Here is a 23,205-nt window from a genome sequence, read left to right on the forward strand (position 1 = left end):
TTATTATTGAATACGTGTTTAAAAATCCTTTTCTCGCGCTTTTAGTGAGCCCTATCAATGACCAATCATGAATCAGCCAATCACAAAAACACAAATTTTCTATTATGACCATAGATACACGCCATCTATTTCGTAATTGCTTTGTCTATGATATTAGGCATAAAATGCACAATTTTCGGTTCTACCGATTTTTGTTTTGAAAAATTATAGTGCACATGTGTACTTTCTGTTGTAATCTGTTAAAACTGACATTTATTTTCTCTTTTAGTCTGTGACCTGTGTTCTCTTCTCAAATCTATAATTTTTGTTAGTCTATGGATTACTAATGAATGAAGTTACGATCAGACATTAATTTTTATTTTGAATTTACATTTTTATAAATATTGTTAAATATTTCTGCTGAATGTGTATTATTGGAACTTAGGAACCATGCCTCTGGCTAATGCAACGGATCCATGGCGAATGCAGAGTGGAGATGTTACAGTATGTTGTTATTTATTTTTTGTATATTTTGTTTGCGTAGTTTATTACACAGTTTTCCCGTATAGATTAGTCATTTACTAATTGGGATTGTATATACAGATGACGTACACTGAAAAACCTATTCGTATTGATTTAAAATTTAAATTAATGGCATATTGTTACGCCCATTATCTCAGTTGATCTCAAATATTAATGACACGATAAACATTAAACGCCCTCGAAATCCTTCGTCCAAAACTACCAATTACCGAGTACGCTGTAAAGATATTTTTTAAACTGTCTCATAAAACATACACTGGCCAATCAATCAAATATCAAGGTTAGCTTCTATCAAACATATGGTACTTACAGATTACAGCTTCGAAAAAACAATGTTTCTAATGATATATGACAAATAAAATTACCAAACATTTTTTCTAGCTCGATAATGTTTCCACTTGATATTTATTAAATGAATAAGTTATTGAATGTTTAATTTATGATTATACAAGCATTTATGAATATGCAAACATTCCATTGTTTCACCCGTATAGTTCCTGTTCCTGTTGAAATATGGGGATAAAATATAGCCTATGTTATTCGCTGATAGTGCAGCTTTCCATTAGTGAAAAAAAATTTAACAATGGACCAGTCTTAACAAACAAATCAAATGTTACCTCTATAACATGTGTGTAATTGAAGGTCTCATATATTTACTTAGTTAATTGAATTATAAATTTCCAGCGAGGAATCACACAGACTGCGAACAGTCTTCCAATGGTTGTTGAAAATGCTGCAGAGTCCCGACAGACATCCACAACTGACAGCCTTGAGTCCAATGCATCCAACATAAGTGATCACAACTATGAACGAGAAGTAGAGCTGCAAGATGTAGTTAAAGAAGGCCACGAGAAAGCAGATCCTTCTCAGTTTGAATTACTAAAAGTTCTCGGTGAAGGTTCCTTTGGCAAAGTTTTCCTAGTTCGTAAAGTCAGTGGCCCTGACACTGGTACTCTGTATGCTATGAAGGTATGTTGAGACTAGTCAACATGTGTTCACATGAAATTTTGTTTTCACATTCTGGTTTAATATTAGCCTATGTTCTACAGTCACCAAATTGATTAAGATGAAAAACAATTTGAAAGTATTGCTGTAAAAATGTAACACACTTCCTTTGCATTTATAATGTTGTCTAGATTAATAATGATAATTATTTATCAGAGAAAACTCAGTCTTGTACAGAGTTTTTTCTGCTGTGACTGTGAATTAAAAGATTATTATTATTTTTTTGTGTATAATATTGAAATGTTTATTTTAAGTAATTTTGTTCTTTTTTTGTAGGTTTTAAAAAAAGCAACATTAAAAGTTAGAGATAGAGAACGTACAAAAATGGAAAGAAATATTTTGGTAGAAATGGGCCACCCATTCATTGTTAAACTACATTATGCATTTCAAACTGCTGGAAAATTGTATTTAATATTAGACTTCCTGCGTGGAGGTGATTTATTTTCAAGATTAAGTAAAGAGGTAAAGTTTAATGTTATATTTGTTAATACCCAATCAATCAAGTATTAAATGGACTGTATTTTGTTATGTGTATTACAATCTGTTTTTTTTTAATTTAGGTAATGTTCACAGAAGAAGATGTTAAGTTTTACTTAGCTGAGCTAGCGTTAGCATTAGAACATGTGCATAAATTGGGAATTATATACAGGGATCTCAAACCAGAGAATATTTTATTAGATGCTGACGGGCATATAGCCCTGACGGACTTTGGTCTATCCAAATTGCCTCCTAGTGACAAAGCTTACAGCTTCTGCGGGACAGTGGAGTATATGGCACCTGAAGTTGTTAACAGAAAAGGACATACCATGGCTGCTGATTGGTGGTCGTTTGGTGTTCTTATGGTAAATATTCCCATCAATATTACTTACCTTATAGTGTTATATTTCCCATTAATGCTATACATGCCTTGTAATATAGTCAATATAATGAGGGTAGTCAGTTTTGTTTGGTAGTGGTAAGACAGACAATGCGCTTTTAAAAAATTCATTCTCTCTTTCTTTTCTTTCTTAAACTGAAGTATTGCTTCTTAAAAGAATGGTCTTTCAGTTTTACACACTTGTCTGTACTCTTTACCACTACATCCAACATATCTATCAAATCTAAACAAATTTGTAGCCGCCTTTTGTATCCCACTTCTGTATTATATTTTGTTTTTCTTTTTTTGTTGTGGTTTACAAATAAAGTGTAAATAAATGGTACATCTTTTGGCATCAACCTTATGAAAGTTAAAAATATCCACCAAATGGACAAAAACTAAATAAAATTCTAAGCATATTTTTAAACATACCTACTGTATGTATGTCTAACAATGTTAATGCTTGTCTTAAAATGGCAGCACAATTTTTAAAAGGTGTTCTAATCACCTTTTTAAGACTTTCTGGTTTTAAAGTCACTGATACAGTCCTACTTGACATAATATCTGTGTGTCATATTATACTGTATGAATACAGATGTATTATTTATTACACATTAATATAATTGAATTTTAATTTTTTAATTTTCTATTTAGTTTGAAATGTTGACTGGAAACCTCCCATTTCACGGCTCAACAAGACATGAAACGATGACACAAATACTTAAAGCTAAACTCGGTATGCCGTCTAATCTGAGTGAGGAAGCACAGTCACTGCTACGGGCATTGTTTAAAAGGAATCCACATAACAGGTAACTATAAATATTGTTTTTTCATTGTATAAGATTCTTATATATATATATATATATGTGTGGATATAAGTATCCACATCCAAGATTTTTAGTGAAAAAAAAATACTTGGACGCGTAAAAAACTTATTATTATATCGTTATTTTATATTTATTAGTTGTTCGTCAATTTCGTCATTGGTTTTAAAATAGTATTACACCTAATATTAACGAAAGCATCTTATCCCGACTATCGACTTCCCATCAAAACTTTGAAATTCAGAATCACGCCGAAGACACTAGTATACAACAAACTTCAACCTTGTTAGAATTATCTCAAACCAACATAATTCCCGGAAAATCCACATTAAATTTTAAGAATTGTGTACATTCAATAATTGTATTTTCAAATAAAAGTTCTGAATTTTACTACTTAGTTTAATTTTGCATTATTTGAGAAAAGTACTATACAAGCCTTGGCCGCAACTAGGCATTGATGGAATTACGTTATTTATTCACACGTTCGTCCATCAATGCCTCTCTTGCTGCAGTAATGTACTATAACCCCAATTCCAGTTGATAAGTGATTTCTTTGTAGATTGGGAGCTGGACCAAATGGTATTGAAGATATAAAAGAGCATGAGTTCTTTGCAAGCATAGACTGGAATGCACTGTTAAAAAAAGAGGTAAAGTCTTGCGTCTCATTGTATCTAATGGCATTCTATCTTTACTATATAAATATTCATATAGTAAAGGTAGAATGCCAGTTACAAGGTATATATTTATATAATTTATAACTATTTATATGCACAAATGAGAAGAGAGAATAGAGAAGAGAAAGAGAGAAAATTCTTGTCTTGTTCTTGAAAAAAGTGACGTCATTCATAGAGATAACAGCGTGATTGGCGTTTGCAGTGATGTGGTATATCACGTCACCGCAAGCGCCAATCACAAACCGATGCCTTGTAGCGAATGACGTCACAGTTTATGATTGGCGTTTGCGGTGACGTAATAAAAATACAATTTTGTTTTATAAAAATATTACAATTACGAGATTATTTTCACAAATAAAAATGTGATTAGTGTTTCTAGGCATCTAAATAGCCTATATGCAAAAAATCTTTTTAGTTTTATACAGTTTTATTTTTATAAGAAAATCATTTCCCAGTATGTCTTAATAGGATACTCGCCTATCCTATTAAGACATACTGGGAAATTATTTTCCTTGTATCTACCAGGTGATACCGCCATTCCGTCCGGCGGTGTCGCGCGCGGACGACGCGTTCTACTTCGACTCGGAGTTCACGTGCCGCACGCCGCGCGACTCGCCCGGCGTGCCTGCCTCCGCCAACGCACACGAGCTGTTTAGGTTAGTCTTGCTGCGCTACCCATCGATATAATCGTTATGCCTTGATCGCACGTACCGAGTAAACGGGCGAGAGAGTAAAATGTTCCCCGGCCGAGACAGTGATTTAAACGAGTAGCTGTTCACACGTGTTTTGAAATTAGCACAGTCAGTTCAGTTCTATTGAGATCGTAAAACGATTATTTATACTAATATTATAAAGCTGAAGAGTTTTCTTTGTTTGTTTGTTTGTTTGATTGAACGCGCTAATCTCAGGACCTACTGGTCCGATTTGAAAAATTCTTTTAGTGTTAGATAGCCTATTTATCGAGGAAGGCTATAGGCTATATATTATCCCTGTATTCCTACGGGAACGGGAACCACGCGGGTGAAACCGCGCGGCGTCAGCTAGTTAGAAAATATACAATGTTACTCATTCCACTATAAGTAGAAGAATTAAAGGAATTGTTGGAAAAAGAGCACTAAAGATTTAAAAGAGTTGAAAGTTACACAGGCACGGATGTAGTTTATATAACTGTATAAATTTAATAGTTGTTTCGACGTCCCATTTGTTACTAACACACATGGTGTATATCCCTGAATTATACCTTCTTGTACATTTTGGAAGTGTAAAAACACAAGCCACAACATGAATAAAGAGAAATGTGTTACGAGTGATGACGTACTCAATGTGCGAAACCAATGACAATTCCGCGACGCTTTGAGGCCCATCTAACGATCTACGATCGATGGCGCTACCCTAGTTCGTAAAATAACTAGCGAACGCCCGCGACTTCGTCTGCTCTTCTGACATCCGTTCTTAGCGGACGTCTACCAACTATAAACCACCTCTCTGTTCATGTTTTGATGTCAAGCGTTTTTGTGATGTGAATTTTTCGCTTTTATATAATTAGATTTGTTTCTGCGTAGATATGATTGTGTTAGTAGTCCAAATCCACATTAATATTATAAAGAGGAAAGATTTCTATTTTTGTATGAAATAAATAAACTCAAAACTACGGGATTGATTGGAAAAAGGCAGTAACATAGGCTATATTTTATTTTTGCAGTATTGTCACGGAGACGGGAATTACGCGGGTGAAACCGCGGAGCGTCGGCTAGTAATTAATAATGCTAGTAATTAAAATCAATGTGGCTGTAGTACTTTGGCGGACGAGCTTAGCTAACTTAACTACTAGAAAGGGATAAAGTCAGTTAGAATAGTTGTGTTATGTCAGAAATCTTTTATTCAAATCCTTATTCCAAATTGTAGAATGCAAAATTATAAAAAAAAATCGTATTTATTTCGACTCGTATTTTATTTTACAGGGGATTCAGTTTTGTAGCACCATGCTTACTCAATGATGACAATAACAAAACCGTGACAAACCAGAATCAGAACCATGTGGCACAATCCAAAACTTCAACAGAGGAATTCTGGTCTGGATTCGTGAATAGGAACAATTTCTTTGATGAGTACAGGTATTTATTACAAATTGTATAATTATTTCACAAGTAAGCCCTATTTAATCCTAAGTTTTGCGTTAATGTATGAAAAACATTATATAATCCCAGAGGATATCGCTATTTCGAGATGTAGACCAGACATTTTCCTGTTTTCCAAACAAACTAAACAAATAGTATTTGTAGAGCTTACTGTGTTGTGAGAGACTATACCACATCCTTACGCTAGTCATTTCACACCGAATAATAATTGTAATTAATTTGCTCCTATATTAATGAAAATAAATTCGATTAACAAGCTTAGAACAATTAGAAACAGTTAATATATTTTGAATAACATTTTATAAACAAACAATACATAATTTTAAATAAATAAGTTATGAAATGACATGCGTTTTTTACCTTCATTTCTAATTTGTTTGTTGGTAAACAGTACCCTTTGAGTAGGGCTGTAGTATAGCTAACATTTTGAAGAACTACAGTGTAAAAGTTTTTACCTTTTGTTAGGATTACCAATTTCATTTTGTCATTTATAATTTTTATTTAATTCATAACTGAGAATGTCTTATTTTTATAGTTATTCACGCTTTTAAATGATTTCAGATTGATGGGTGAATTAGGTACGGGTTCGTTCTCAGTGGTCAGACTGTGCGAGCACAAAACATCGCGTACACAGTATGCAGTCAAGATCATGGACAAACTGCAATATGATCCGAGAGAGGAAATAGAAATTCTGTTGAGGTATATGTTTATAATTTATACTATTCTTTGTCTTATACTAATATTATAAAGCAGAAGAGTTTGTTTGTTTGTTTGAACACGCTAATCTCAGGCAGAATTTTTCAAATCGGACCAGTACAATTTCAAAAATTCTTTCAATGTTAGATAGTCCCTTTATCGAGGAAGGCTATAGGCTATATATTATCCCCGTATTCCTAAGGGAACGGGAACCAAACGGGAGAAACCGCGCGGCGTCAGCTAGTCTTAACAAATAAAACAAAGTAGTTTCCCACTGAATGTACGCTTAGATCTTTTAAATTACGCAACTGATTTTAGTGTAGTCAGTATACCCAGGAAGAAGTATTTTGGATTGCCTAAATTTTTATAATTATTTTCTTTATACAATACATTTCATAATATGTGTCAGAGACATGTTGACTTTAGAAACAGGTTTAAAGAGCAAAACTCTAATATTAAATGAAAGCCTATCAGGACTAACAATTCCCACCAAAAATGTTACCAAAGTACCCTTGTTTGCCGGAGAATAATTTTTAGCAGTGCATATGGTTACAGAAAACATATTCTATTAACATTATAGAAGCAACAAAAGATATATAAGCACTACAATAGGTATCTCCTTGTATATTCAACAAATTAGAATTGGTATTTATAAGATATTTATATTTTATAAGATTGTGTCAATTTTTTTTTTTTTTGATTATAACAGATACAGCCAACACCCTCATATAATAACCCTGCGCGGTGTGTATGAAGAGGGCGGGCGGATACTGGCGGTGACGGAGCTGTGTCGCGGCGGGGAGCTGCTGGAGCACATCACCCAGCGCCGCTACCTGGCGGAGCGGGAGGCGGCGCCCATACTGCGCAATGTGTTACACGCGGTGCACTACTTGCATCGCCACACTGTTGTGCACAGGTATCGTCATCGTCATCATCATCAACATCACCATCATCATCATCATCATCATCATCATCATCATCATCATCGTCGTCGTCGTCGTCGTCGTCGTCGTCGTCGTCGTCGTCGTCGTCGTCGTCGTCGTCGTCGTCGTCGTCGTCGTCGTCGTCGTCGTCGTCGTCGTCGTCGTCGTCGTCGTCGTCGTCGTCGTCGTCGTCGTCGTCGTCGTCGTCGTCGTCGTCGTCGTCGTCGTCATCATCATCACCATCATCATCATCATCATCCATCAACATCAACATCGCTATCATTATCATCATCATCATCATCATCATCATCATCATCATCATCATTGCAGTTTATGTCGTCTACATAAACGACTCACGATTAATGCTGGACGTTGACCACCTTTAAAGACAGATGGATGTAAAATGATCCTATTTTTTTGGTACAGAACTTTATACTTTAATCTTATGTAGGAAATAGTAGTCTGAGACGGATGTGATGTCGCTCGAATTCGTGTTGGCTCGTGCCGACGCTAGGTGGCATAACTTGTTTCAGTATAGAGTAGGGAGTTAGAGAGGGGTAGCAATCGGGTGGGAACAACTGGCGATATAAGGCGCTCGCCGTACAGGCTTCAGTGGTCTCGTGGTCTTTGACCTGTCCACAACTTTTGTTGTGTAATCCTTCATGGGTTATTTGGAATAGGCGGGGAGAATAACTTGAGCAGTGAGTGGTGAGTGTTGGCATGTCGGAAGGGGTCCCTTAAATCTGCATCCGAAGTCACAAACTTCGTCTGCCATTCTAGGGTCTTCTTTAGATTACATTTTCATTTTGATTTGTTAATTAATTTGTTCTGATAAGTATTGTACATAACGTTTGGATATTGGTTTTCTCATTTTTGTAATCCACTTCTGAGTCTGCTAAAACTTATTTATCTTATTCAATAGGGACATTAAGCCATTGTTCTGATAAGTATTGTCCATAACGTTTGTTCGACATTGGTTTTCTCATTTTTGTAACCCACATTTGAATCTGCTAAAACTTATTTATCTTATTCAATAGGGACATTAAACCATCGAACATCCTGTTCGCGACAGCGGATCGCCGCGCGGCTGACGTGCGGCTGGTCGACTTTGGTCTAGCCAAGCAGCTGAGGGCGGAGAACGGTCTGCTCATGACGCCGTGCTACACCGCCAACTTCGTGGCCCCGGAGGTGCTCAAACGGGCGGGGTACGACGCCGCCTGCGATATTTGGAGCTTAGGTGACTATTGCAGTAGTAATCTAGATCAGAGGTTCCCAAACTTTTTTTCCTTATAGACCACTTTCTAATTTAACTGGTTACGGTGGACTCCCTGCTCAATTTCTCTCCAAAACTCGATAAAAATGTGATTAGGTTAACCTATGGAAATTTTCGTTGCAGCTGAATCAACATCCACCACGAAATAACAGTATAAAAAATAGTGAGAATTGATTACTTAGTTAATTAATTAATTGAGAATGGATGAGAAAAAGTAAAAATTGTCCAGGAAAAAACTTATTTCAACCAAATTTCATTTTTGATATCTACTCACAGCACAAGGAAGCAATCAATTCACAAATTATTTTATTTTTTAAAACTCCCAATTCGGTATGAAACCATATAAATTTTCGTGGACCCTAGCTTAGGAATCGTGAACCCCTATTTTTATATCACGTCACCGTAGACCCCGCCGAGTCTTCTTTAGACCCCTGGGGGGGAATCGGTGATCTAGATCATCCAGAGAAACATCATCACTGATCCATATAATACCGCGTGTAGTATCGAATGCTTTACGCAGTTCATCCTCCAAGACAAACCGTCATAATATCAATACTAAATCTGTACATATTACCTTCTCCACGTAAGCTCCTATTCGCACGAGAGTTTTTAAACAGGCGTTAAAAATACGTTCAAATACAACAAATGCATTACCAAGTATACATAATACATATACTTGGTAATGCATTTGTTGTATTTGAATATTCACACGACAGCGTTTATAAAACTTGGCGCATTTTTTCGAGCTGTTGAATTTTCAATTTTGCCCGATAGAAATAGACCTTCATTTAACTTCCTACTATATTTTAACGCTTTTTAAACGTCCGTTAAAAAAGCTCTCGTGCGAATGGGGGCTAAAGTTACAATGTGACATTATGTTCTAGGTGTGTTGGCGTATATCATGCTCTCGGGTAGGACGCCTTTTGCTTCTACTGGAGACGACACGCCTGAAGCGATTTTAGCTAGAATTGAGTCTGGAAAGGTATCGAACATTTCATGCTTTTGTTAATTATGCTTACTAAGTAATAAAGAATAAAGTACCAATAAATTTTTCCATATCTGTGTTTAAATGGTTAAATTACCGACTCTTGGGGCTCCAAGTTGATTGTGCCTACTTTTATTATGCATCATGCTTTTCTAATACAGAAATGAAAGGGCCGCCATTGTTAGTGAAGCGTAAATAAAGTTGAAAATTGATTAACACTTTTTTATTAAAGAATATTCGCCATGTTTTTAAATAGTCGTAAAGACCTACGAAAGTTATTTATGGTACATAAAACAGCCCAGCGGCCGATGATCGAAACCAAAACCACACGGCGTTGACTCCAAACTTTTTAACTTAAGTTAATAAAATTCCAATGTATGTATGTATTGTAGTTTCTTAACACAGAAGAAAGGGCTTATAATTTAATATTATTATTAATAAAATCCAAACTAACTTAAGTTAAAAAAAATAAACTACTTGAGGTGACCAAATGCCCTAATAATGATTAATTAAAAAGGTGGAGACATCGGGCGGCGCATGGCGGAACGTATCAGCGGAAGCGCGTGCGTGCGTGCGGCGCATGCTGCAGCTCGAGCCCGCCATGCGGCCGCGCGCGCACGAGCTGCTGCGCGAGCCGTGGATCAGTCGCGACGACCCGGAGCCGCCGCCCGTCGCGCCGCGCGCGCACCCGCCCGACGACGAGCCCCCGCAGCAGGACTTGCGGCGAGCTGTGGATCTCACGTTCCAGGTAACGTTGTACTGTTTACATCTATCTAGGTACCAGCGAGCGTGCGGCTCATGCTGCAGCTCGATTATCAGCTGCCGCACGGCCGTGGATCAGTCGCGAAGATCTTGAACAGCACACGACGATCTGACAAATCGCTGGGGGCTTGAACTTGAGGTGAGAAGTGGATCTCACGTTCCTGGTAATATTATTTAAGTTAAGTTTATCATAGGTTGCGCAAACTTTATATCAGTCGTGATGAACCAGAGCCGATTCGCGCGTGTATGAATCCCACTGCAGGCCATAAAGCGTGTTGTGATCTCATGTTTCAACTAACGTTATACGTATAAGATTATATCAGTGCTTGCGCGAACTTTGGATAATCACGAAGAACCAGAAACGTTCCACTCGACGACGATCGCAATAAGAAATGGATTTCACATTTCAGATAATATAATACGATGCTTATGCATATTTTATGCTTGTCGATGTCGATTCGCACATAACAAGTTTTATTAGAATTTGAACTTTATTTCTATGGGATGCTAAAAATAAAATGTCACTAACAACGAAGTTGCCATAGAAATGAGCGATGTCACATCGCTGTAATTTTACAGAATGCAGTGCATATATACTCTAGTCAGTGGTTGCGCGAATTTTGGATCAGTTGCGATGATTCTGATCTAGTCTGCCGTTTTTTTTTAACTACGAAAAAACTGAGGAGGTTATCAAATCACGCGTTTTTCTTATATAATTACGCGAAACTTTTTATCTTTTTTCGTTTAATCTGTTCGATCGAACTGAACGATCAGTAGACAGAGACCACATTATTTTATTTTTTTACTTTTAAATGTAATCCTTTTTTTTTTTTGATTTTGATGCCGGTTGATATTTTAAGAACTTTAAATACTATTTATTTTTATGACTTTCTATCAACAAAACTAGGCCGCCTCAAACCTGTTTTATTTTAATAAAAAAAAATATGTGTGTTAATTTCCAGGCGATGACATCTGCACCAATGACGCCACACATACTAGGTCCCGTCACTCAGTCGACACTAGCTCAGCGGCGGATCAAACCGCAGCGTCGATTCCCGCCCACACAAGTATAAACAGAGGTACTATATTGACAAAATTGATCAATATTTGTTTGTTAATATAAACAGAGGTACTTACTACATTGACAGAATTGATTGATGATTGTTTGTTAGTATAAACAGAGGTACTATATTGATAAAATTTATCGATACTTTTTCGTTAGTATAAACAAAGTTACTATATTGACAAAATCGATACTTGTTTGTTAGTGTAAACAGAGGTACTATATTGACAAAATTGATCGATACTTGTTTGTTAGTATAAAAAGAGGTACTATATTGACAAAATTAATCGACACTTGTTTGTTAGTGTAAACAGAAGTGCTATATTGACAAAATTGATCGATTCTTGTTCGTTAGTATTAACAGAGGTACTATATTGACAAAATTGATCGATACTTGTTTGTTAGTATAAACTGAGGTACTATATTGACAAAATTGATCGATACTTGTTTGTTAGTATAAACTGAGGTACTATATTGACAAAATTGATCGATACTTGTTTGTTAGTATAAACTGAGGTACTATATTGACAAAATTGATTGATGCTTGTTTGTTAGTATAAAAAGAAATACTATATTGATAAAATTTATCGATACTTGTTCGTAAGTACATATACACAGTAAGTATATATAAACAGAGGTACTATATTGACAAAATCGATACTTGTTTACTATTATAGCGCCGTATCATCGAAAACCCCCTGCTCGCAGAGCGAAAGAACAAGAATCCGGAGAACAGTCTCTCTCCCCCATTTATCATTCTCCTTTTTCAATGGCTCTGTTGCAATTCTTCAGTTGGGTTTCCCATAAGCACCTTGGAGAAACTCACCAACAAGTTGGCCAAAATGTTTTACCTTATATTGAATACTAGCGGCCGCCCGCGACTTCGTCCGCGTAAAAATTGATGTAAACTTCTCTACCTCTACCTTATCCTGCTCGTAAACCTACCCAACCCTACCCTACCCTACCCCTATTTACTCCTACCCTACCGCTAACGCTAACCCTTCCTTCCCCCCACCTTACCCTACCCTAACCCTACCCGTAACCTATCCATACCCTATCCTACCCTACCCCTAATCTACCCCTACCCTACCCCTACCTTATTCCTACCCTACCGCTAACCCTAACCCTTCCCTACCCCTACCTTATCCCTACCTTAACCCTACCCTACCCGTACCCTACCCCTACCCTACCCTACCCCTATCCTACTCCTCCCCTACCCTATACGTTCCATATCCTTCCCCTACCTCTACCTTTCCCCTACCCTACACTACCCCTACCTTATCCGTACCCTACCCTACCCTACCCTACACTTTCCCTAAATTACCCCTACCCTACCTCTATCCTACCCCCTCCCTACCTCTATCCTATCCCTACCCTCAGCAAAATTGGTCCAGCCTTTTGTGCGTGGTGCAATGACAAAAAGACTATAATTTCCCAAGCGACTTCTATGCTAATACTATAAAGAGGTAAAGTTTGTGTGGTTGTCGGGGGTAATCTCTGGATCTACTGGACCGATTTGGAAAATTCTTTTACCAATAGAAAGCTACATTATTTGCGAGTGTCATAGGCTATGTTTGGTCCTCATATTCATACGGGAACGGGAACCACGTAATTGAAACCCCGGGGCGTCAAATAGCGGCATTTCTGCGACTTTCAGAAATTTTGTATTATCTCCGAAACTATATAACTAATTAACATACTGTAAAGGGCAAATCTTATCTCTATAATATCCTTGTGATTGTTAAATAATTTATTTTGATAAGGATTTAAGTTTAGTTGTGTAAATAATGACGTAAACCTTAGTTTAAAATTTAAATAATTTATTAAAGTACTAAAGGTACTATATCTGCTAAAATATAAAAGATAGATATATGGTGTCGCGGACTTTTTTGTAGAACTTTTAAAGGTTCAAAAAGCCTCCATACATTTATTTCAGTTATACGCAATGGTTGAGGCAGCGCATGCGAATAAGTAAGTTTTTCGGTCTGACCTGTAAGAGAAAACCCGCGATATCTCAGTAGTTATATATGATATAAATATAAAATATAGCCTATAGCACTCCCCGATAACGTAGCATTCTATTGGTGAAAGAATTTTTAAAATCGGTCCAGTAGTTCCGAAGATTACCCCATTTCAAAAAATTGTTACAAACTTACAAACTTACAAACTTTACCTCTTTATAATATTAGTATAGATGTGTACTAAAAGTATAAGTCAAGTATTTGTTTAAATAAAAATATATTGGCAGTTATATTCGCCCAGAAGTTTTAAATTTAAATCTAAAAAAGGTTAAATATCATTTTTATTACCTACTTTAAAAATGATGAATGAACTTTTTGGTAAATTTCGCCAGTGTGCTGCAGGTGGAGACAACCCACAACCCTGTCCGAATACGGCAGGCATCAATCCCATAAATTTAACTATAAAATATTACTTTTATATAGTATCATGGTTAACGTTTTCCAAAAAACCATTTCTGTAGTCGATAAGTACAGTCAGTGTACAAAAGTAAATAATTAATATTGAAACAAAACATTGACTGCTAATTTATATACATTATAGTAAATTATATAAATATATGAAAGCACAAAGTATTGTATGTATGAGAGAAAATCATGTAAAACAGCTATTACAATATTATCAAAGTACAAATTGCGCAGAGATCTCAAAAAAGAAATATTGTATTTTGCTATTCTAACTACAAAACAACGACGATAAGTAATAATTTTGCAACATAATAAAAATAAACAATAATTATTATCATTAAGTAATAATCGTATCGGCTGGCTGTACATAAAATGTTACAATATGTGGTACTTAATCTGTTAAAAAAATAGCTTAACTTAGCCTTTTTTTGTGACAATTACAACAAAGAACTACAACAAATTGCACTAGAAGACCCAGAAAATAAATATTAATATTATGATGCCGTTGAGATAGCACAGAAGGAAAAATATATGCTTTAACAGTGGAATTCATAAACATTGCAGGTGACCCTTTCCCGACCCGCTGAGTGTCGAATTCTCAAACGCATAGAGTTTAAATTCGACACTTATCGGGTGAAAGATCCCCTGGGAGCGCCCCTACAACGTCTATGAATTCCACTGTAAGACTGCTTACATAAATTTAACAAGTATGAATGTTTAATATATCTTGACAGTTTTCAGTACTTCAGTTACGTTCAGTACATGAATTTGCATAAATATGAAAAAGTTATATTTTTATTTAATTTAAAAAATACATTTGACTAAATAAACTGCCCCATAAAAAGAATTATTTGTCCCCTAATTAATGGACAAAACGCAAATGCTCTGATTTTTTATTAAATTGTCAAATTGTTGATACTATTTTTATAAATAATGTTTTATTTTTTTATAAGCTTTGAGTGTAATATTTATTTGTTTTATACGGTTGACAAAATTGAGTTGAATGTTATTTAAACGGGTATATACCACGATAAAACGACGAGATTTTTATTGTCGATATTTCGACCCAGTTGCATGGATCGTGGTCACGACGGGACTGAAGTTGCGAGATGAGAAGTGAAGTCAGCTGTTAGGGGCAGAATCGATCTACCCTCTTTCTTGTTCTTTTTCTTTTTTCAACAACCTCGCGTTTTTGGCTGTTTAGGCAAACCACACTCACGACATCGCTTTTGTTATTATGCGTATCGCGGCGCCCTCTTGGTTTGCACAATTCTACCACCGGGTTCCACTTGCTGGCTAGTTTGAAACCATCTTCCCGATTCATCATTCATCATCAACAACCATAATGAATCACCATAATGAATGATCATTCAACCATAATGAATGATCATTCATAATGAACAACCACGAAATAAGTTTAAAATCATTAAAATTGAGTTGAGCTATTTTTTTCACAATGGATACCACTGATTAGATTAATTCGTTCAGAAATTGGTATACGAAAATGAAATGTTTTTATTTATTTACGTCCAAACGTTTCAAACTGTCTTCACTAGTAGTAAATTTTTAGCTTTATTTTAACTTTTACATCACTTATTATAATAAAATATTGACAGCAAGTCAACTAAAGTTTTGTCGAATATAATCGATACTCAATCCTATAGTTAGTAAATCGTAATTGATTTTTGATTCTTCTATTTTTTTATAAAATTGAGATTATGTTTTACGTAAAGTCACTAAAATGCGTTTATTTTACACTTATCTAATGCCCCAACTAAATTAATTGCATTTAATTTGGATAAGTTTATGATCACATTCCATTATTTTTCAGTTTACGATTTAGTTAGTAATAAAGAAATGTATTTAATAAAAATAATATCGAGTATATAAATATAGGCCAAGTTGTCTTCCTAAAAATATTTAAATTGTAAGAGAGATACTATATTTTTTTTAAGCCACTTGTTGCTTACCCACCTCTGTTTTTAGTCTATCTGTGCCATTTTAAAACTCTGAAATCCCACTGAATATTTTTTTTAATTGTGCAATAACTTTACGTCTTTCTTACAAACTGACTCTAAGTGTGTGTTGTCTATATATTGTAATAATCATTTTATACAGTATTAATATTGACTGGACTGGTCACAATTTCTATTATACTTCCTAAACTCTATTAACAAATTATAATTTATATTTTTGTAAGAAAGTAATTATTCTTTAGTTTAAGATAGATATGTAAGTTTTAAAAAGAGATTTATGAGAGGAGTATACTTATTACTTATATTATAGTAGGTAGTTTATTTGTGCTCTACTGCTCTGTATTGGTTCTTATGTCTATTATTGTAATCGTATATTATGTAATGCTTAAATAAATGGCCTAACATGCTCACAATGTATATGTTGCGTGTTTTACCATAGAAAACGAGAGTGAATGGATTACTGAATTGTTTTAATTGAATTATTTAAAACATTGGATCCCAAAGTGGTCCAGGTGGACCCCTGAGGGTCCATGTGGGACTCAACAGGGGTCTACGTTGTCATAATAAAACAACATAAAAATGGGGGTTCAGGGTTCGTAAGCATAGTGATGAAATTGTATCTAGTTTCATACTGAATGGGGCGTTTTCTAAATAAAACGTGAGAATTTTTTGAGTCCTTGTAAACTGTTTTTTAAAAAGTAAAGTTTTTTTGTTTGTCCGACTTTGCTTTTATACATCCACTCAAAGCTCAATTAATTAATTAATTCAGCAACCAATTCTCACTTTTTTTCTAAGAATGATAATTTTGTTGTTAATTTAATTGAAACTGAGCCGTTACGCTAATTTCCGTAGTAGTTAGTTGTACATATTTTTTCAAATTTTGGGAAATGGTAGAAATGTAGCTGTAGAGGGTCCCCAGGAACCAGCTACATTTCAAAAGTGGTCTATGAGACAAAATAGTTTGGGAAGTTTCACGGCACGATATGCGTGATTCGACAGAGTTAGAGACTACGGAGTGGCCTAAAGAAAAGATGTGTTTTTTTTAAACGGACAGACATTAAAATGTGCGCGATTGAGATTATAAGGGTTCCGTTTTTGTACGACGTACGTTCGGAACCCTAAAAACCAGCCAAGTGTGAGTCGGAACATTAAAGGTTTATTTATTTATGTAGCATTCATGTACTGATGCATTGATTGTCTTAATGTTAATAGTATAGAAGTTACATTGCTAATTCTTAATATATTACATTTCAAGTAGAAATTGGGTTCTGTATTCATTATCTATAAAAACGGCAAAAAAAAATACATTTGGTGTGTGGGAGCCCCCTTGAATATTCAGTTTTGGTATTTGTTCTAGCATCAACGAAAATACATCATCTGTGAAATACAACTGTCAAATGACAGACGGACGGATAACACTGTCTTTAATAGGGTCCCGTTTTAGCCTTTGGGTAAAAATACTCATGTCTAAACACCCTGTTAAGGTCCATTTATATCTACAGACATTTAGCGTGCCAGACATATGCCATGGCAGACAAAAGAATATTCTTCTATACAGTGTATAATAACGTATTTATATCTATCGTAACGCGGCCGCGCAGACGTTGACAGACACTGCCCGCGCCCAGCTAGTATTCGCGGAAAGAATATTTTGTCTGTGCGGTTCATGTCTGTAAATTCCTTTTCATGAAAACTGAACTAAAATTGACAGTGTCTTACACAAATAACAATAAGACCGTCATTTCTAAATGACAATGAGCGCCATTAACACATTAGCGCCGCGTCTGGGGACTTCTTTCATGAAAAGGACTATCTCTAGCCACCTACCTGCTGGTCAGTGGGAATAGACCGTGTCTGTGGGTGTCTGCCACGCTACTTGTCTGGACGCACTGTGACTGTAGATGTAAACGGACCTTTAAGCGTTTTACCATATTTGACATTGTTGATGTGCATCAAAGTTATTTCATCCACTCTCGTTTGAGTATTATAATAACATCAATAATTTTATATACAATTAGATAGTAAGTGAACAATGTCTATTTTGTTGTATGCTTTAATTAGTGTTAGTACATAATAAGAAAATATTAATAACGGTCACCATTATGTTATTTTTAATCTTTGATTGAAGACCCTGACAACTGATTATATCGTTGACTGAACTATTATTTTCCTCTCTGTACGTTATTAATTAATTATCTAATTATTATGCATTTTTAGGCTGGTGGTGGTTATGTAGGTAACTGAAATTCTGTAAAAATGAAAATATTCAGTATATATTTTTAGATTTCATTACAATAAGTTATACCTACTAGGAACGTTCATTCATTTGTAAATGCAAATACTTGTCACCTAAGCAAACCAGTTGATGGGACGGCACGTGTCTTGCGAGTTGCGAGTCTGAGCGAAACTCTAAAATGTTTGACAACCAATCGTAGGCATTATAGGTTACATAATTTTTTTTTTTTTTAATATTTGTCATTTTTTGGATATCACCAATGTTCAAATACAAATTATATCGACTTTGTCTACACGTAGGAAAATACAGCTGCATGAATTTCCATTGTAGGATATATCCTTACTTATAATACATCTGCGTGCGATGTGCTGTGCTGACGTGGTTTTGTTTTTACAAATGAGTGAATTTATCTACTGTATGTTTTTCATATATAAGTCCCTTTTGGTATAAAAAAATATATATTTATTTACAGATGTGTATAATGTACATGTGGTACTTTATACATATAAACCCTTGAAGAGAAATGTCTCATTATTGATTATTTCCAAATAGCGTTTATAATAATTTGACCTTAAAGTTTAAACTATTTAACTTATCACTGTAAACATGAAGCTATACTAGAGCCCTACTCAATGTGTATTTACCACAAAATTTGACATCTAGTGACAAGGTGCTACTGAGAAACAACATTTATTTTGAATTATGTATTGTTTGCTTATTCAAAATATATTCATCATCATCATATAAGCCGATGGACGTCCACTGCATGACATAGGCCTTTTTTAGGGACAAACATCACGATACTGGGCCATCTGCATCCAGCGAATCCCTAGTTTGGGGGGTCGACCAGCACTGCGCTTGGTAGTGCGGGGTCGCCATTCCAACACCTTGGGACCCCAACGTCCATCGGCTGTTCGACCTAAAAATATATTAACTATATCTAATTGTTCTAAGCTTATTAATCGAATCTATTTTCATTAATTTAAGAGCAAGTTAATTGTGTTACTGTAAACTTTCTGTTAATTATTTAAGGGACTTTGTATATGATAAAAACATTATTATTATACATGAAAAAATATATGTGCTTATTCAGAGTAGATTTACTTAACCAAAGATTTACGCAAGTATATATCGATGTAAGTTTGACATACTTATTAACATTTTATGTGTAAGAAATGTATTATTGTTGATATAATGTATGTTGTTGAATTTCTGCCGAAGTCCTGTGTTGAACATCTGTCCAACTTTTTTTTTATTCTTTACAAGTTAGCCCTTAACTATAATGTCATCTGATGGTAACTGATGATGCAAGTGGGCTAACTTGTTAGGAGGAGGATGAAAATCCACACCCCTTTCGGTTTCACACGACATCGTACCGGAACGTTTGATCGCTTGGCGGTACATCATTAAGATTGAGTCAAGTATGACCGTAAACATTGGCACGTACTTATACGATGTTTTATACATAACACACAGTTTCTTAATATGCGCGTAATGATTGTACAAGGTCCTCTCAGTATTACTAATTTAAATGGATTTGATAAAGATTATGGAAAAAAATGGAGATGACAGATAATACAGAACAGGACGAAGTTCGAACTTCGATCCAAAACTTCCGTTTGGAAAACGATCAGTTTGGATCGTGCCGCGTAGCAAGAACCAGCTCATGACGATTTAGCATTGATTAAAATTTATGCATAAAACTACTCAAAAGTATAATAGACCTGATGACTACTGTTTAAAGTTCACTTTACTTTGAAGCAGTTTGATGTTGAAATTTTAATCAATGTTTATAGATATTGGTATGTAATCAATGTTTATAAACATTGGTATGTAATCCATGTTTATAAACATTGGTATGTAATCAATGTTTATAAACATTTTTATATAAATATGGCCGATAATGTGGTAATTGGAAATTTATTTAAATTGATTAACTATTAATCCTTTAAAAATACAACTAGTATGTCACATGCGTTACAGAATATGAAACATTTACTACAATTTTGACAGGACCTTGGAAAATTATTTACAAGTTTTAAAATAAATACATATGTATCCTATTGCTACGCACACTTCAATGAATTTAATTTTATTATTTGCATAATGTATTCATAATATAATCTGTTTTGTAGAAGGTGAAATAAAGATACAAAGTTTTAAGACAACCCAATCAAATATTATAGTTTTTTTACAACATTCAGTATAAAAGTGTATTTCTGATTTTTGTTACCTGGTACTTTAACAAAGAACATGTCCCAATTTTGTATGGGGGCTGGGCCTTTATTCCGATTGTCAACTAATCAGAACAATATATGTTTATCATAAAAGAACATAAAATGTAGGACTTAAAACTAAACTAAAAAAATATTTGGAACCCGCGTTTTTAATGAAATAAAATATATTAGGTATTTTTATTAGCTGGCAACATTAATTGAGAATTTTTATCATGGCAACATGCTTGTAACCCATGCTTGCACCCTGACAGATTGTTAGTGTATCTTTATTTCACTTTTTAAATAAAATTGCCTATTTATCCTAGAAATAATTACTATTATAGACATTAAATTACAAGCAACTTATGGAATTGAATTTTAGAAATAGTCGCTTAATCAAAATAGGTACAGTAAATAATAATAAATGAAATAAAATAATTCTATCTTATCTAGAAATAATATTGGTACATATCTGGTGGTACGCCTGTCATTTTATTATCATATCATATTGATCCTTGTCAAATTCAAAATTAATTTCAATCTTTATTTAGCAATTATAATGAATACGTACACATTGACCTCTTATAATAAAAGGACGCACTCATGTAGAAAATTTCACTTAAAAACTGGCCAATTTTGCTTTGACAGTTTTAGACATTGGTAAAGAAAATTATACCTAAAGACCTTTGAATATAGTCCAATATTCAATAAAATTCCAAATTCAGAGCAAATTCAACCTTATGGAAGAAATGAGACTACTTGAATTTAGTGCCAATAAGTTGTGTTTGGCACTTATTGAGTGGGAACATTTTTTGGTCGCTGATTGTGCATCGACTTTTTAATAGGAGATTGATGTACCTACATTAACTTTAATATTTCACATACTAAGCTGGTCTTAAAGCAAAGCAAGATTGTTTTGTATAATATGTATGATTGTATGTATACAACATACCCATGTCTTTTCAAAACAGACATAACATCATTAAAAAGTTCATAGATGGATTTCATTAGCGTTTTCAGTTATTTAAATAATGGATTGTATGTGACATGTCAGTAATTATGTAATTTAAGTTTAACATTAATAGATATATGTACCTATATGCTCAAAATATAATGTCAATGTATACTTCGTGCATTCATCACAAAAATTAATTATAAAACGCATATAAAAATTATTTGTATTATAGGCTAAACAAAATATATGGTGTTAGAAATAATTTCTGTCAAATATAGTTAAGCAATTTCGACAAATTGATACCAATCTACAAAATGATAACATACTTTTGTTTCTTATTACCAGTGAAATGTTATTGTTAAAGACATGTAAAGTCTTGCGAAAGGGTTCAAGTATAACTGTAATATCCTGAACTCTGACATGACGCCATATTATGGGATAAAATATAAGGAAAGGGCTTAAACACAAGGTTTTTTACATGTGGAATCATTTGCAAAAAAGATCAAATCAGTGGTTTGACCTGTAATCCTGAAATCTTCGAACCCCTTTGCTTGTCATATGGTTGGATTTTTGTGGTCTTAACCCTTTGCGGTTATTACACCTCAGTTCTTTTTACCCACTGCATTTCATACTGTGTCATAAACAACATTATAAGCCGTTAAGTTTATAAATAATAATGGTCCCAAAAAAAACTTCTATTCCGAAATAAAGTAATAGAAAGTTAATGGTCTTAATGAGCTTTCATTCTATTAAATGTTGAAATTTTACATATTAAAATTTAAATGTGAATATACACATGATATGGGCAAAGCAATGGCATGGTTTAATGTTGTGGGATACCTTTAGGTAATCAGTGTTGCCATAATAGTCAAGCACACCATACAAAATAATAATATTAAAATTTTCACTATTACTGTATAAGAACAAGTAGATCTCCATGACACAGTTATTATAAATATTAGTGAACAAAATTTATACGTCCATGTTGGATGATGCTTGCCTGCACACTAATAATAATTGTTAAATAATTACATAATATAGATGAATATTTTCCTACTAGTTATCCTACACGAATGTAGTTTTTTTTCTATGACACTATTTAATCAAATTGTTATTCACAAATATGAAAGTAATAATTTTATACACAAAGTTACAACTTACATGTAAACAGGACCACATAATATAATTCATGAATGCTATATGATAGGAACTTTGTGGTGTTGATGTTAAACGTTATTTTTATCACAACTGTCTATTTTTCTATCTTTTAAATATAAATTAACTTACTAACAGTAATTTGTTAATGTAGGCTCACATAATATATAATAATTACAAAATGTAATATATTGTTGATATTGCTTACATTGTTGTTTTATTTCACTACATTCATATTTTATTTTCTGACCTTAAATAATGAAGTTTGACTTGTATGTATTTTTTTAAATTTTCTCGAAAATGTCAGATCTGATTTGCATAGGGAGTTGGAAAGTTTTTTTTATACATATTTACTGGTACAATTTAGTATAACATGTACTTTGAATGGCTTATTCTAAAGGTGTATGTTGAATTAATGTCACCATTTTGATATTTAAAGTTAGTTAAGTAGTTATTACAAATACTAATCTATGTTCAAAACAGAATACAAAGGACCATAGAATTATACCTACTAATAATA

The 23,205-nt window shown here is 34.2% G+C and overlaps 1 protein-coding gene across 2 annotated transcripts; it reads left to right on the forward strand.

The window, feature by feature from the left end:
* Positions 1-306: 306 nt before the first annotated feature.
* On the forward strand, positions 307-22,892 carry LOC112057941 (ribosomal protein S6 kinase 2 beta). 2 transcript variants are annotated; one of them, XR_008251390.1, is made up of 15 exons: positions 307-483; positions 1,207-1,491; positions 1,804-1,989; positions 2,088-2,369; positions 3,038-3,192; positions 3,767-3,854; positions 4,407-4,537; positions 5,843-5,995; positions 6,581-6,718; positions 7,425-7,631; positions 8,676-8,875; positions 9,796-9,893; positions 10,414-10,644; positions 11,621-12,237; positions 12,359-22,892. XR_008251390.1 is itself a non-coding variant. In XM_052885075.1 (14 exons), the coding sequence occupies exons 1-14, from the start codon at positions 430-432 to the stop codon at positions 11,729-11,731; spliced, it is 2,319 nt and encodes a 772-aa protein (XP_052741035.1). In that variant the 5' UTR covers positions 307-429; the 3' UTR covers positions 11,732-22,892. The 2 variants fall into 2 exon arrangements, 1 of the variants encoding a protein (XP_052741035.1); XM_052885075.1 differs by having other exon boundaries at positions 11,621-22,892.
* The last annotated feature ends 313 nt before the right edge of the window (positions 22,893-23,205 follow it).

This window comes from Bicyclus anynana, chromosome 13, assembly GCF_947172395.1.
Source record: "Bicyclus anynana chromosome 13, ilBicAnyn1.1, whole genome shotgun sequence".
NCBI lineage: Eukaryota > Metazoa > Arthropoda > Insecta > Lepidoptera > Nymphalidae > Bicyclus > Bicyclus anynana.